The sequence below is a fragment of the Rhinopithecus roxellana genome, chromosome 1 (genome assembly GCF_007565055.1).
Source record: "Rhinopithecus roxellana isolate Shanxi Qingling chromosome 1, ASM756505v1, whole genome shotgun sequence".
NCBI lineage: Eukaryota > Metazoa > Chordata > Mammalia > Primates > Cercopithecidae > Rhinopithecus > Rhinopithecus roxellana.
Window position 1 is genome coordinate 119,581,585 of NC_044549.1, and position 16,390 is coordinate 119,597,974.

Below are 16,390 nucleotides of genomic sequence, written 5' to 3' on the forward strand. Positions count from 1 at the left end.
TATCTATAAACCAATGAATATGTGATGGTTTTCACATATGTCCAAAAATTTGTTGCTATCCTCTCTTCAAGACAGGGAGTTTAATTTGTGTCCCTTGCATGTGGACTAGAATTAGTGACAATAGAAGTGATACTATATCACTTCCAAGATTAGGTTATAAAAAGACAACAACTTAAATCCTGGGTATGTTCTCTTTTTTGGATTGCTTTCGGGAAAGTGGTGTGTGTGTGGAGGGGTGGGGGGAAGCAGGGGCGGGCAGTTGCCATATCACTAGGCAGCTCTGTGGAGAGGCCATGTGATGAACTGAGGCCAAGGACCACATGAGTGAGCCTGGAAGTAAAGCCATCCCCAGTGAAGCCTCTAGAGATGGCAACTCTGACTTAACAGCTTGATTTCAATCTCATGAGAGACCCTGAGCTAAAACCACCCAGCTAAACCCAGCCTAGATTCCTTACCCACAGAAACTGGGAGGTAATAAATATTTGTTGTTTTAAGCCACTAAGTTTGGTATAATTTATTAGACAGCAATAGTAAACTAAGTATCACACACAACATTGGCTATAATCAGAAGACTCATTTTGCAGAAATGTGCTCATGCCTATAGAATTTACTGGTCTTCTAACACTGAGAAGCAGCTGCTGAGATAAAACAGAGAAAGTCTATTGGAGGCTCAGTTATGGTGCCAGATAGGGATAAATAACTTGCAAGTTTGGGGGTATCATCCTATAGCTTACAGTTTACGCCTTCAACCAACAACCATTTCTCCCATAGCCAGAATGTATGTTTCTGGAAGTGAGAGGGATTAGAGGTAAGAGTGGCCCCTCTCAATATTATACAGAATAACTCATTTCACTAATGAATTTTACTATACTTCAGATTTCTGTCTAAAAAACAGCATAATATGACTACTTCAAGCATAGAACTCATTACTACTATTTGAATTTATATTACACTTAAAATTCATTAGTTTAATGGTTTATAATTTAATATACAAAATATTTCAAAATATATAGCTTATGAGAAAATATTTTAAAATGTGCTGCAAGTTACTTGGTTTCAGAGTACTGCATTCCCATCCTGTGAAAATGTGATTCAATAAAACCTAGATATGCTGTATTAGGACCAAAGAACTTCATGTTTATTTTAAATATCAAAATAACACAAAGAACTAGTTCAATATACAGTACACTTCCTACTCTTCACAGAGAACTGAAATTTTCTATAAAGACATTTATACTTAGGAACATTAGACAACCAAAGTATGTATAAAACTCACAAGATATTTTACACACAGTTCACAATAATTAATTCTGATATTTTAGATTTTTCGGTCATTGCTTTTAAAGTATCCTTAATTAAAAGCAAAAATTATTATTTGAGACTGAAAACAAGTTCAAAAGCATTTCTACTTTAATGTACATTGTAAATCCCCATAATCAAAACATTTACTACACAATGTGGAACAGCTAAATGCCCAGTTTTGTATTATTTTCTGGCAGCCATACTCATCAATTGTAATACAGTTTTATCAATAGGGATAAGAAGAGTCCAATTGTTGGAAGGAATCAAAATTTTGTAATTACATCACAGCACATTGTCCAGCTTTAACGCAAGCAGGAATACCAAGCAAAAAAATGTGCAGTGACAATGAGCTATATCTCTTCATTCAATATATCTTTTAGAATCTCCAACAGCAATGCAAGCATTGATTACTTTTCTTTACCTAAGAATTTGACCAGACAAGGTTACATTCTTTGTATAACCTCTATGCTCCAAATATAATCCTTAATTTATCCTCTGAATATAATCCTTAATTTCTCTTTATGTAATTGGCTGCATAGGCTAAATTCAAATTGTTTTAGGATTTTTCTCAAGATCATAGATTTATGATCATACACAGCAAGTTGAAACATGAAGAGTAAACAAAACATAAGCACTCCCTCTACAAAAACCTTCTTTTTCTCATCTTCCACACATCTTAATCCTATTACATCTATCTTATTAATGCTACTTCCGAAGAGAAAGAGCAGAAAGCATGCTAAGATTATAGGGAAAAGGTATCTTGAGTAAAAATAATTTTACAGGAAATAAGGAGGGGATTCCCTCTAGCCTCAAAAAACAAAGAAACAAAACAAAACAAAACAAAAAAAAAACAACAAACAAAAAACCCCACACTAGAGAAATGTGTAAAAGGGTAGGATATAAGGAAGAACTCTCTAGTTTCTAGAAGTTGTTTAGAAAATTATTCTCACATTATCCCTTATGCACTCTAACAGCAAGTAGCATTTACTATAACACTACTTAAAGTTTTAGAAATGCTACTTGTAGAGTGTATTTCTAAGCATTTTAAATTTGGCACTGCATCTTAGAATATCCAAATATAACTTTCTTTAAAGTCCTAATTTTTCCTGAGTTTATCAACTCGTTATATATTGGTTGGGATGTTCCTGCTCCTAATAAGAAACTCATCTCAAACCATCACCTCTTGTTCAGTTTTAGGCAAACTGAAATAAGGTCATTCAGTGCAGAGCTGTGTAGTTATAGTTACTGGTTATTTAAAAGAGAGAGAAACAGAGACACAGATGCAGACACACTACTCATTTTATTTCACTTGTCAGATTCCTCTAATAAGCATATAGAGACAGGCCCAAGAGTGGCTTCACAGTAACTATAAAGGCCACAAGAGAGATTTTTTTAATGATATATAAATCATAAAAACAAATATTCACACTAACACTTAGTGCCAATTTGCCTATATAACATAAAGCAACCTAAAAAAAAGAAAAGTTGCCCAGCCAGCAGGCAACATAATCATAACACCCATAACCAAAAAAATAAAAAATAAAAATAAAAATCTATTAATCAGTACAATCTAGCTAGCAGAATCAACTCTAAGCAACTACAACACAATGAAAAGGCACAAAGCATTCAATGAAGAAAAGACTGGGTATAAAGGACACTGTCAAAGAGCTACTGCTCAAAATCTGACGTTTCATCACTGATATATGAGAATGATATGGTAGGAAGAAAACTCAAGCTTATAAACATATCAGTCTAACTGTGTTTTTAATTTGTTTGCAATTATATTGAAAAGCAACCAATGATAATTACTTATTATTATTAATCCTTAATTAGTAGTTTAGAGTCACCCTACAAAGATGCTTTGACACTTTTTAAGGTTGATAGAAAATTATTAGTGTACCTATTTCATGACCTGCCATTGCCTAAAAGGAAGTCACTTAATAAAGCACCAATTTAAAACCGTATTTTTGCTACTCCTATTCTCCCAGCAATAAATGCCTTAATTACTTAAATGTATCCAAAGACTACTACTACCTTTACAGTTGGTTAAATCTTGCTGGCATAAGGACCAATCCCTAACGTTAAATGGGATTTTAGGCTGCAAAAAAAAAATAGGTGGGGTTTCTTACAAAAATAACTTCAACCTGACTTAAAAAAAATTCAAAGGCAAAAATTATTTTGATAGCATAGTGTAAAAAATAGGCTTGTTTAGCATTTAGTAGTGTTCACTAAAAAAGTAACATTGTATTAATTAAACTAAGGAAAACGGTATTCTCACTTATAATTGGTTTGTCAGTATTACTATTCCCAGAGTATTTTCTTCTGCTCCTATTTTTATACATATAAACACAAACAATAATCAATCTCAGTATTCAAACTAACGACTTTTTTAAAAAAAAATCCATTATTCTAGGACTTCAACTGTGCTTCTTTGGACAAATAGTTATTGAAACAAGAAAGAATTTAAATTCTTTTAAACTATTTAATACCTACTAAAAATCTTTGGTGCATTTAAGTCAAAACCCATTAGATTAACACATTTCTGCACTTGATAAATTATTCAGTTTACAGATTAAGTGCTAACTGCTATCTGCTAAAAATTAATTTAAAACAATAAATTATGCTCTCAAAATAAAAAAATTCTGAATGAGGCTAAACTTAGTTGCAAGATTCAAAATTTTAAGTACAGTTACAAAATAAATGGATTAGAATTAGAGAGCATTTGTCCAAAATACTCTAAATCAAATATTACAAAAGGTCAACTGAAAAGAATAGGCCTCCTTTTATACTTTTTGTGCCAACTTTTGTCAAAAGCCTATATACATTCAGTTTGCCCAAATCCATGAGGTTTTCACAATTGTACAATTTTTTACATTTTTGGAAATTAGAGGCAGCAGATTAGTTTCATTTTGTTTTTGTCGTTGTTTTCAATCATCCACTGAAACTATTTCTTTATCAGAATTATATTACACATCTCCCAGACTAGGTTAAGATTAAATGACAGGATGTAGTACCAGGCAAATAGTAAGCATTCATTAATGCTAGCTTTCTTCTTTCCCTACTAGTAGCTCTGCCACTTACTGACCATGTGAGCTTAAATGAGTCCTTTTATTTTAACCTCAAATTCTTTACCTATAAAGTGGGAATATAGCTTGTTCTTTCTATTTCAGGGCTGGTTATGAGGTTCAAATGAGATAACATATATGAAAGCATTTTATAAAACAGTAAATCACTACTCAAGTTTAAGTTATCTACAATAGTAACTAAATACAATTATATAATTATATTTCATTTTACTAAGAGATGTATTCCAAAAAAGTTCTATGTAAACCAATTCCTACAATTAAATTATATATTTAAAGCATTAGGACATTATTATTAAAAGAACTCTAAAGTAAATACCTTCAAAAATCAAAGTATCCTTTTCAATGTGAAAATGAAATATCTTCTTTTTCTGCCACCAAATGTATAATATACCATATACATACATGTATATAAATATATATATACTATCTGCCTTTTTATAAGTCTAAACTTTTCTACATTAGCTTATATGTAAGGCAGGCTACATTTTTATGTATGATTTCTTTCATTATAGTAAGATTTTTAGTTATAATATTGTCAGTCTTTATGATGAAAATCATAAAGATATGTATTTTTAAAAGTCAATTTGAAAGACTAACAGACTAACAGTACCTCATATAGTCAAGCTCAATCATGTAAGTACCCCAGATATAACATTTCCACACAAAGAAATAAGAATGCTTTCAAAAGGAGAACTTAGTAAGTATGTCCACTAGTCTTAAGACAATTACAACCAAACCTTGATAAATGAGGCTAAACTCAGACTGGTTTTGTTATTTATATGAGCTACTTTGGTTAACTGCCTCAATTTTTAATATTTCTTTTGTTTTATCTTTGCTAGTATGGCAAACATTGCTGTAAAGTACCTTTATTTCTTAAGTGCTTCAGCAACAGTTTCCACCACTACTAATTGGTTACACTTTATTCATTAAAACTTCATTATTTTATTTGTGATTTTTTTTTTCACAAGGGCTGGGCTAGACTTTACAGTTTACACACACAAAAAAGTGCTTAAAGCAATTAGGAGTGTAAACAAAACTGAAATAGAAAACTTTTAAAACTGCTATTTTCTAGTAGTTTATGTACAAATGACATGCTAATAATAAATCAACCTTGTCTAGTCTAATCTTCAAGCAACTCTACTAGGAAACATTATCTTAGTTTTTAGTTAAAATTGACTTGAAAATATGGAAAGTGCATGTCTTTAAAGGTATTTTATAATTTTGATTTTGTCCTCAATTTTAATTACTGAGGTTTTGCTGTAACTGCTATTTCCTTTCACCAAGTCCTCAACTTTTTTGTCTCATACAGAAATAAAAATTAAAGGTTAATTACAGACATTAGGCTTTTGTGAAGGCAAAATTAAAGATCTAGATTGCATGTAAATGTGTATGTAAGTAGTGGTTCCATTTAATTAAACAATGTTCAGTTAAATTAGGCACAAATTTCATAATTTGTTTGGCACCTTTTCTAACAATTGAACACAAAATATCTAGGTTCTGTTTCCCAGAGTTTCTACCAGCCAAGTAAATGAAACTAAAAGTAGCATGTTTAATTAAATTTCATTTAGTTACAACTGCTCTTTCCTCAGTGAGATGAAGATATATGCTATATTATATTAACATTTCTGAAATAAATAGTAAAGTACAAAAGGTGAACTTACCTTGAAAAACATCTAGTTAAAACTCTCATATTTTTCATGTAACGCATTTTCAGTTTTTATAATTTAATGCCCAGACCTATGTTTGCCTTTCTTATTCATAACAATTGAAGTATAGGCAAAAACCAATTATCTGGATTATTATTTCAGTCCTACATTTAACAGCTAATCTTACATCAGTTAAGCTTTCCGGCTTTGAGTATATCGAGAGTCCAAAGTCCAAAGGATGATAACCTAAAATTACAGATGAATGGAAAGACAACACAGAAATATCCAAGACATTCTTATAAATTCAAATTCCTAATTTCAATTTTAAAAATTTGTATAAAGTAATAATGAATCTTAAGTTAGGATAAGAAACAGTTGTAATTATCAGTATACTCTTAATTCCTTCTTAAAGGCTATCTGGTCCTCAAACTTGTTTGTAAGATGGGGAAGGAAGAAGAAGGGGAGGAATGAGATTAAAGAATAAAAATTTCCACTGATGATTAAAAAAAATACTTCCATAATATCAGCAGCTAATAATTGCAAAAAATTTAAGAAACCATTAAAAGTTAGCACTGAATAATCTTTAAAAATCACAAAAATGTGCACAGAAATTTTATGCCAGAAATTTTGTCCAAATAGTCATGTTCAGTAAATAGAGACACATAGTTTTCTTGATTTGAAACTGTTCTGAGGACTTGAGAAACTAGAGAAAAGGAGAAAATAGCAGCCCCACAAATTTAAAAGCTATCAGCTCTACCATTAGCATATAACCATCCAAAAATCTGTGGAATGTTTAGATTTACTCATGAATGATGCTCATTAGTAGAAATATTTTGAACACCAGTAGTGTTATCAAGGCCCAGTAATGTTCCAAGGTAAGATTGTTCTCTGGGATCTAGCATTTGTTCAGGTCGAACTGGATGAACTATATTTGCAGGTTGAGGAGTAAGAGTATATTTTTCCAGAAAAGTTAAATCCGCTGCTCGTGGATAATCAGTTGACTGTGGTTGTGGTGACAGAATCTCATGAGAAGATGGTGGGAGTGTGGTAGTATGACGCACTAGGTCACTCGGAGTGTCAGGCATCTGAACTGGAACCAGTGTTACTGGAACACATACTTCCGTAGATACATTCTGTAACATCGTCTTGGCTTCCGATTGATAAACTTTGGGCTGGTCCATATATTGTTTTGTTTCTGTTTGAAAGATTTTGTCTTCGGATGAGTACTCAACTGGCAAGGATACAAGCTTTTCCTCAGAAGTACTGAGAGGATCATCAGGAGATTTTATTTCATGAACATGGTCAATGTGGTATTTCAGCTTGTCTTTCCGCTTAAATGTTGCATTACAGTGCTGACAGTTGAAAGGTCGGGCATCAGAATGAATAACCAGGTGTTTTGTTAATGTCTTCTTAATTCTAAAAGACTGATTGCAAATTTGACACTTGTATGGTTTTTCACCTGTATGAACAAGAATATAATTAAATGTAAAATGTACTCAACTTGATAAGACAATGACTTTAAGTAGCAAACTTCAGTGTGAATACTTGCAAGAACTTGATAATAGCAATAATACTGTATACTATCACAAAATGCAGACAGTACAGTGAACTGGTAAAAATAAGAAGCTTAAACATCAAAAAGATCTGGGTTTGAATTCTGGTTATAATACTTACTAGTCAAACATTTGAGCAAGCTACCCAACTTCTATACCTAGTTTTATCATCTGTAATGTGGAATAATAATGATACCTACCTCACAGAGTTGGTAAATGGAATAAAAGAGAAAGTGGAGTAATAGGGCTTAGCACTGCACCTAGTACATAATAAGTGCTTGTAAACTATTATTATTGCTTACTTTTATTCCCATAGCCCTCAAAAAGTTAAACCAAAACATCTGATTTCCTCCCCAACGCAAGGAGGATAAAAACTAAAACAGCAATTCTAATTAACCTGGTTCCTTGGATTAGATGAGAAGTAGTTATCTCTGGCCTGAGGTCAAAATAACAAGAGCTGTTCAGTGGAAAGAACAAAGAAGTTGGACCTGTTTTTAGTTCCCCCTCAGTCAGGTTCTCACACTACAGTTTTGTTTTGTTTTATAAAAAACATTATAAATTCCTAGGTTAGCCAGTGTGGTAGGCAGAATGATGGCCTATCAAAGATGTACGCACTCTGGTCCCAGGAAGCTGTAGATACTTATATGGTAAAAGAGACTTTGAAGATCAGATTAAGATAAGAAATAGGCAGGCCAACAGGCGTACACAGGTGAGTCAAATCTAATCATAGGCGTCATAGAATATGGCCAATAACTGAGGAAGAATGGGTCAGACAGATGCAACATGAGAACTCAATCACTAATTGTTAGCTTTGAAAATGGAAGGAGGTGGCTCAAGCCTGTAATCCCAGCACTTTGGGAGGCCAAGACGGGCAGATCATGAGGTCAGGAGATCGAGACCATCCTGGCTAACACGGTGAAACCCTGTCTCTACTAAAAAATACAAAAAAAACTAGCCAGGTGTGGTGGCGGGCACCTGTAGTCCCAACTCGGGAGGCTGAGGCAGGAGAATGGCGTGAACCCAGGAGGCAGAGCTTGCAGTGAGCTGAGATCTGGCCACTGCACTCCAGCCTGGGCGACAGAGCGAGACTCCATCTCAAAAAAAAAAAAAAAAAAAAAAAAAATGGAAGGAGGAAGCTAGAACATAAGGAATACTGCAGCCACTCCAAGCTGAGAAAGGCTCTCAGTGTACAATAGGCAAGCAAACGAGAATCTCAGTCCTGGTCCTACAATTCCAATAATTGATTCCTGTCAGTAACCTGAATGAGCAGGAAACTCATTATTTCCTATAGCCCCTGGAAAGAAATACAGTCCTACCAAACACTTAGGTTTCAGCTTGGTGTCAGACTTCTGACCTAAAGAACTATATGGTAATAAATTTGTATTGTTTAAGCCACCAAATTTGTGGTGGTTTGTTAACCGCAGCAACAGAAAACTAATATATCCAGAAACACTAATACTGCGGTAGACACAAAGGCATTATTTTAAAGTCAAATTAGAAAATTATATATTGATTGTCACATGAGTTTGTTGATATTTTCTTCTCATTTCTCCATTTGAAACATCATCCATTCTCCTAGCAAATTAAAAGATAATTACATCTTCAAGTTGAATCACTAATATCAAACTATTATTTGTTAAATATTATTGTTAAATATTTTGTAGCCCATTGGAACCTTCAAATCCCACTACCAGAAAATTTAGACAGACTGGGAGGCTGAGTACCTAGTACTATTGAATTATTACTTGTTTCTGGACTAACATTATTACTGATGTCATTACAGAGGTAGTGAGACATGAAGCAACACATTATATAAATAATTAACTTTTCAGATAAAAGTATTTTTAACTGTGTATAGAACACACAGCATCTAACATTTGATTTTACAAGTGAATGCCTATAATCAGAGACAATATGGAAAAGCTCAGAGGAGAGTGCTTTGAAAACAACAAAACTTATACTTCCAAAACGCAAGAACTCTTAAGTGCTTTCTATAAATCCCTGGCATCAATACTCGCCATGCAAGGAGCATTCTATAATTTGTTTTTAAATAAGAACACGACCACAGCAATACCAACACCATCAAGAAGTACAGAATTTACTTTTAAAGACAAAAGTTTAAGTTTTGAGTGTTCTCTGGCACAGGATCAGCATGATGGTCCTTGAGTATCTTCATTAAAAAAGTTTTATAAATGCAATGATGTTTTAAAACTTAGAATAATATTCAATCAGTTCTAGTGAATAACAAATACTTTTAGAAAACTGTAATCCAAATGGGCATATTCCTTTAAGAATTTTCGATTATTATTTTAAACAACTATCATTTTCAATAGAAAAATCAATTTAGGTTTTTAAAAAGATGAAAATTCATAAAGAAAATGTTAACATTATTAAATGTAAAAAGTAAACCTAGAGTGCTTAAAGGTACATAGCAGAAAAGGTGAAAACTATCGACTTGATGAAAAAATACAAATTAAGGAAATAAGCTTTCTGCAGTGAGAGTTTCTATAGTAAGATTATGTATTTAACAACAATAATGCAAGTGGAGTGCATCTCAAGATCATTAATCAGAGACATAAAGCAACCAAAAGGTCCCTTTCATGAAGTACAAAAAGGAGCATTAAGAGTAGAAGGAAATAAACAATACTCAAAGAGATGTAAACTAATAGCTAAAATCATAGAATCTATGAGCCTTTAGAATTTAAAAATGTCATCCACAGAATCACCTTTCTTTAGATATTAAAAATTGATATGTGAAAAATGTACATTAAGAGACTTATTTCAGACTTGATAAGTAGTTTATATCATATCATGCCTCTTACTGATGAGGGGGAAAGACAAAAGATTTTTTAAAAATAACCCCCACCCCCAAATTACTCTTTGCAGGCATCAAAGCACAGCCAAGTCAGCCAGAACCTAAGGGGGCAAGGTCTGGTGACACAGGAAGTATAGAGGTGCTTTATTTTCTCCTCAGTGCACTTTCAGATTCAGTCTATGGGGAAATAGAGGCCAAGCTGCAGCCCAGCACTTCAGAAAATCTCACTGGAATGGGAAGATAAAAGTTGGAGTTTGGGACTACCAAAGAAGTGAAGGGTCAGGAGCCTGAAAAAGAAGGAACAACAGAGAAATGAACAAAAGTATCTATATTTGCCAACTATTAAAAGAAACATTTGCTGGGTGAGACAGCTGGAAACCAAGAGTCAGAAGGCTACAGGGTTGACCAATATTCAGCAATCCCAAGAATATGGGAGACAGAGATTGGAGTTCAGGGCTCACCAAAGTGAGGAACTCTAGTAAAAACACCATGCTGTCAGTAGAGACCCCAATACAATGATGAACTAGGAGAAAGGCAGATCAGAAGTAGCCAGAAACAGAACACAGTCCTCTCATATTCTATTTGCTAGTGAGAAAAAATTTAAATCTATCTGGAAGGAACACATCTTCAAGAGCTTCTGTAATTTTTAACTCACAAAATCGAAAGTTCAATACAAAGTGACCAGGTATGCCAAGAAACAGAATCAAATGATCAAACGCCAAGAGGGGAAAAAATGCAATACATACACCCAAAGCAAATATTATACATAAAAGACTGGGACATAAAAATCAATATGATTAATATGTACAGGAAAAAGTAGGAAAAGTAAATTTTACCAGAGATTGGAATCTATGGGAAACAAAGGCAACTCTAGAAGAGGTAAGTGAAGATGTCTAATGTACATGTAATTGAAGTCTCAGAAGGAAGACAGAGAGTAGGCAACAGCAATATTTAAAAAGAAAATGGCTAAGAATCTTTCTAAATAAAAGAAAGACATCAAGTCACAGATTCATTAAACACTACAAACCTCGCAAAATACAAAACACACACATACACATACTCAAATCAAGGCACACTATAGTAAAACTTCTGAAAATCAAAAACAGAAAAATCTAAAAAAGTAGCCAATTAAAAAGAGACATTTCCTTCAAATGAGCAACAATAAGACTGATAGTGTATTTTTTTCAACAAAAGCAAAACAAGTTCCAAAACCAAAAATAACCTATCTAAAGTGCCAAATGAAAAAAAGCTGCTAATGTAAATTCTACAGTCAGAAAAAATATTACTTATGTGGTAAAATAAAAACATTTTCAAACAAACAATATGGTGCCAGCCGACTGCATGAAAGAGAACTTTTCATGCATAAGGAAAATGACCCCAGGTGGAAGAACAGTCCACAGTAAAGAAGAAATACATGGTTAAATCTAAACAATATTAAATATTTAAAACAAAAAAGCAATGTCTTTGGGTTTTAAGAGACATGAAGAATTAAAATACATACAATACATACGAGATAAGAAAGATAAGGGTGGTATAAGGATTTGCAGTTTCTGGAAAGTGACGCATAACTTCCATTATTTTATTTATCTTTTCTAGAAGGTAAGGTAGACTGTAACAATTTCAGAATGCACATTGTTATCCTGGATAACCACTAAAAACATAATGAAAGAACACAAAATTAAGAAGTTAATTGAGGGAAAAATGACAACAAAAATACTTAATGATTATAAACAAAGTGAAGACAAGAGAAAAAAAGCATCAAGGAATCAATTGTGTGAACAGCATGATAATATATTCAAGCCCAAGTAAGTGAGAAATCACATATAATTTAAATGAACTAAACATACAAATTAAAGGATAAAGATGATCAAAATAGATAATTAAACAATACCAAAAGATACATATCATAAGTCCAAAGAAGGCTTGGAAGTAAAAAAAAATATATATTTAATATGAAAGTACCCAAAGAGTGCTGGTAATCTTTACCATAATAAACAGCAACATTTTATAATTATATAAAAGACCGTTCAACAGAAAGATTTGACTAATAATATATATCTAATACATGTATTATATTACACATTTAATACATATCTTAATATATAACTAATAATACATATATCTAATAATATAACCTCAAATTACATAAAGCAAAAAATGAAAAAAATCAAAAGAAATAAACAATTTACAAGCATGGTTATAGTAGAGACTTTCACATAAATCTCTTGGTAACTTACAAAATAAGTGGTAAAAAATCAAGAATGTAGAATATTTGAATGGAATATCTTCTCTGACGAGTAGAATTACGCTAGGTATCAGTAACATAAACTTGCTTAGAGAATCCCCAAATATTTAGGAATTGGATAATACAATTTGAAGTAAACCATTAATGAGAGAATACTTTAGAACAGACAGTAGAAAATATTTTTAACTGAATTATAATGGAAATATGAAATTAAAAATGACGTATGGATTGTAACTAAAGCAGTATTCAGAGGATAACATGGCTTTCAAACACATACAATAAACATTAAAAAATACTAAAATTTAACAACTTAGGCATCTATACTAAAAAATACAAAAAAAAACTAGCCGGGCGAGGTGGCAGGCGCCTGTAATCCCAGCCACTTGGGAGGCTGAGGCAGGAGAATGGGAGGCGGAGCTTGCAGTGAGCTGAGATCCGGCCACTGCACTCCAGCCTGGGCGACAGAGCGAGACTCCGTCTCAAAAAAAAAAAAAAAAAAAAAAAAAAAAAAAAGGCAGGGAAAGGCAAATTAAATAAAAAAAAAATACAAGCTGGTGGCTGATAAGATGGTTAAACAGGAACAGCTCCAGTCTGCAGCTCCCAGTAAGATCAATGCAGAAGGCGGATGATTTCAGCATTTCCAACTGAGGTACCCAACTCATCTCATTGGGACTGGCTAGACAGTGGGTGCAGCCCATGGAGGGTGAGCCGAACCAGGGTAGGGCGTTGCCTCACTGAGGCTGAACAATGAGAACACATGGACCCAGGGAGGGGAACAGCACACACTGGGGCCTGTCGGAGGATGGGGGGCCTGGGGAGGGATAGCATAAGTAGAAATACCTAATGTAGGTGATGGGTTGATAGGTGCAGCAAACCACCACAGCACGTGTATACCTATGTAACAAACCTGCACATTCTGCACATGTATCCCAGAACTTAAAGTATAATTTAAAAAAAAAGAAGAAATACAAACAAAATGGGAGAAATACAAAAGAGAAAGCAGATATGAAAAATAAAATAAATCAACAAAGAGAAAAATCAGCAAAACCTAGTGGTTCTTTCAAAAGATTAATAAAATCACTAAATCCTTAGCATGAAAAGATATATTACTAGTAACGGGAATGACAAAAAGCTTATCACTAAAGACACTATCATCACTAAAAAGATAAATAACAAAATAGCCCAAATTCTGCCAATAGATTTTACATTTTAGATTAATAGAATACCTTTAAAGTGAATAAATAAATTGAAAATATGACGGCTCTTTAACGGTCATACTAAAACACAAATTTAAAAACACACTTAAAAAAATCTTCAATTAGGCCCAGCATGGTGGCTCACGCCTGTAATCCCAGCACTTTGGGAGGCCGAGGTAGGTAGATCACGAGGTCAGGAGTTGGACATCAGCCTGACCAAGATGGTGAAACCCCATCTCTACTAAAAATAAAAAAAAATAGCCAGGTGTGGTGGCGGGCGCCTGTAATCCCAGCTACTCAGGAGGCTGAGGCAGGAGAATCACTTGAACCCGGGAGGCGGAGGTTGCAGTGAGCCGAGATCATAGTATTGCGCTCCAGCCTGGGCGACAGAGTGAGACTCAGTCTCAAAATAAAAAAAAAAGAAAAAAAATTAATTAAAACCTTTCCCTACAGAAAACAAACTCAGGAATGTATTCTGTCAATTCTTCCAAACACTGAGGAAATGATGCCAATTTTACACAAACTCCTCCAGATAACTGAAAAAGATAAATTATTTCCCAAATCATGTTTAGAGACCAGCATAGTTATAATACAGCCTGTCTGGGACATTACAAGGGAAAATATATAGGCAATATGTCTTGTGAACCAAAAAAATGTACAAAATATAAGCAAATTGCATTCAATTATACAGGATAATATATCATGAACAGGATATATGCATGTCTATACATTTGTTTGTGTATTTGTTTGTTTTTGAAACAAGTTCTCACTCCATTGCCCAGGCTGGAGTGCAGTGGTGCCATCCCAGCTCACTGCAGCCTCAATCTCCCAGGCTAGGCGATCCTCCCGCCTCTGCCTTTAGAGTAACTCAGACTACAGGCATGCGCCACCATACCTGGCTAATTTTTGGATTTTTTGTAGAGAAGGGGTTTTGCCATGTTGCCCAGACTGGTCTTGAACTCCTGGGCTCAAGCAAACCATCCACCTCGACTTCCCAAAGTGCTGAGATTAGGGGCTTGTGAGCCATTGCACCCAGCATGAACAAGATATATTCTATCTTCAGTACACAATGAACAGGATGAACAAGATAATATATCATTAGCAAGATACTATATCAAACCAGTCTGGGTTTATTCCAGAAATGAGGTTTAATATTCAAAAATCAATCAGTATAATTTACCACATAAATAAAATACAAAAATATGATCACCTCAATCCCTCAATCAATATAGAAAAGACATAAAATTCAACAACTACTCATGACAAAAACTCTAAATAAACTAGGGATAGTAATTTCCTCATCTACAAAAAACCTATAAATATATCATACTTAATTGTGAATTATTGAAAGCTTTTCCCTTGAAGATGAGAATAAGAAAATAATGTCTACTATCAATGTTTCTACTGGAGATGTGACCAAAGTAATAAGGTTTTACTTCCCAACCCCAAAAGACAGACAGAGAGAGAGAGAGAGAGAGAGAGAGAGAGAGAGAGAGAGAGAGAGAGAGAGAGAAAGTGTGTTATAAAGACTAAAAAGGGGAAAACGAACCTGTCATTATTCACAGATGACCTGTTTGCATGCTTTGAAAATTCAAAAAAAGCTAGAGGCAAACTATAAAATTTAATGAGAAATTTAGCAAGGTCACTGGATAAAAAGTCAATAAATGAATTCAATTATATTCCTATATACCAGAAACAAATAAAAAATAAAATTAAAAAAAGGTCAAAATGTGATACAAAAATATCAAATGCCTAGGTATAAATGTAATGCAAAATGTGTAAGATAGCTACACTAGAAACCACAAAACGTCTTTGAAAAAAATCTAAACAAATTAATGGAGGTGTTCACAGACTGGATGTTATGATGTTGTAAAGAAAATCAATTAAGGAAAAGTTGACCACAGGTTCAATGAAATTCCAATAATTCCCAGCAAGTATTTTTGTGTGTGGAAATTAACAGACTATTTATAAATTTATATAAAAATACAAACGGACAAAAATAAACACATTTGAAAATAACAAGTTGGCAAACAAAGCACACATATATGATCACTTAATTTACAACAATATGGCAATGAAATGTAGTGAGAAAGGATCGTCTTTCCAAAAAATAGTGCTAAAGCAACTGGATAACCATATGTTAAAAAAAGAACTTTCACCTTTACCTAATAACAAACACAAAAACAAATTATAGAAAGTTCATGGATCTAGATATGAAAGTTAAAATAAATCTTCTATAAGGTAACAGCAAAAAATATTAATGACCTTGGGTTGAGCAAAAGTTTCTTAAAAAGGACACAAAAGAACTATAAAGAAAAAAATGATACATGACGTCTTTAAAATTCAAAACCTTTGTTCATCAAAAGACATCATTAAGAGTGAAAACGTAAGTCACAGAGAAGATATCTGTAATATATATATATATCCGGAATGTAGAAAGAATACCTACAAATCCATTAGAAAAAGGCAGACACTCCAATTTTTAAAAATGAGTACAAGAATAGTTTAGTATTCCATAAAAGTAGATACCCAAATGGTCAATGAGCA

General features: G+C 33.3%; 1 protein-coding gene across 2 annotated transcripts in view; it reads right to left on the reverse strand.

Moving 5' to 3' along the window:
• Positions 1–1,116: 1,116 nt before the first annotated feature.
• ZBTB41 (zinc finger and BTB domain containing 41) overlaps positions 1,117–16,390 on the reverse strand; it is a 53,240-nt gene continuing 37,966 nt past the window's right edge. For both annotated transcript variants that reach the window (XM_010358450.1, XM_030929662.1), the window contains exon 11: positions 1,117–7,493. In XM_010358450.1, coding sequence (XP_010356752.1) covers positions 6,838–7,493 — 656 coding nt within the window. In that variant the 3' untranslated portion in view covers positions 1,117–6,837. The remainder of the gene's footprint in view (positions 7,494–16,390) is intronic.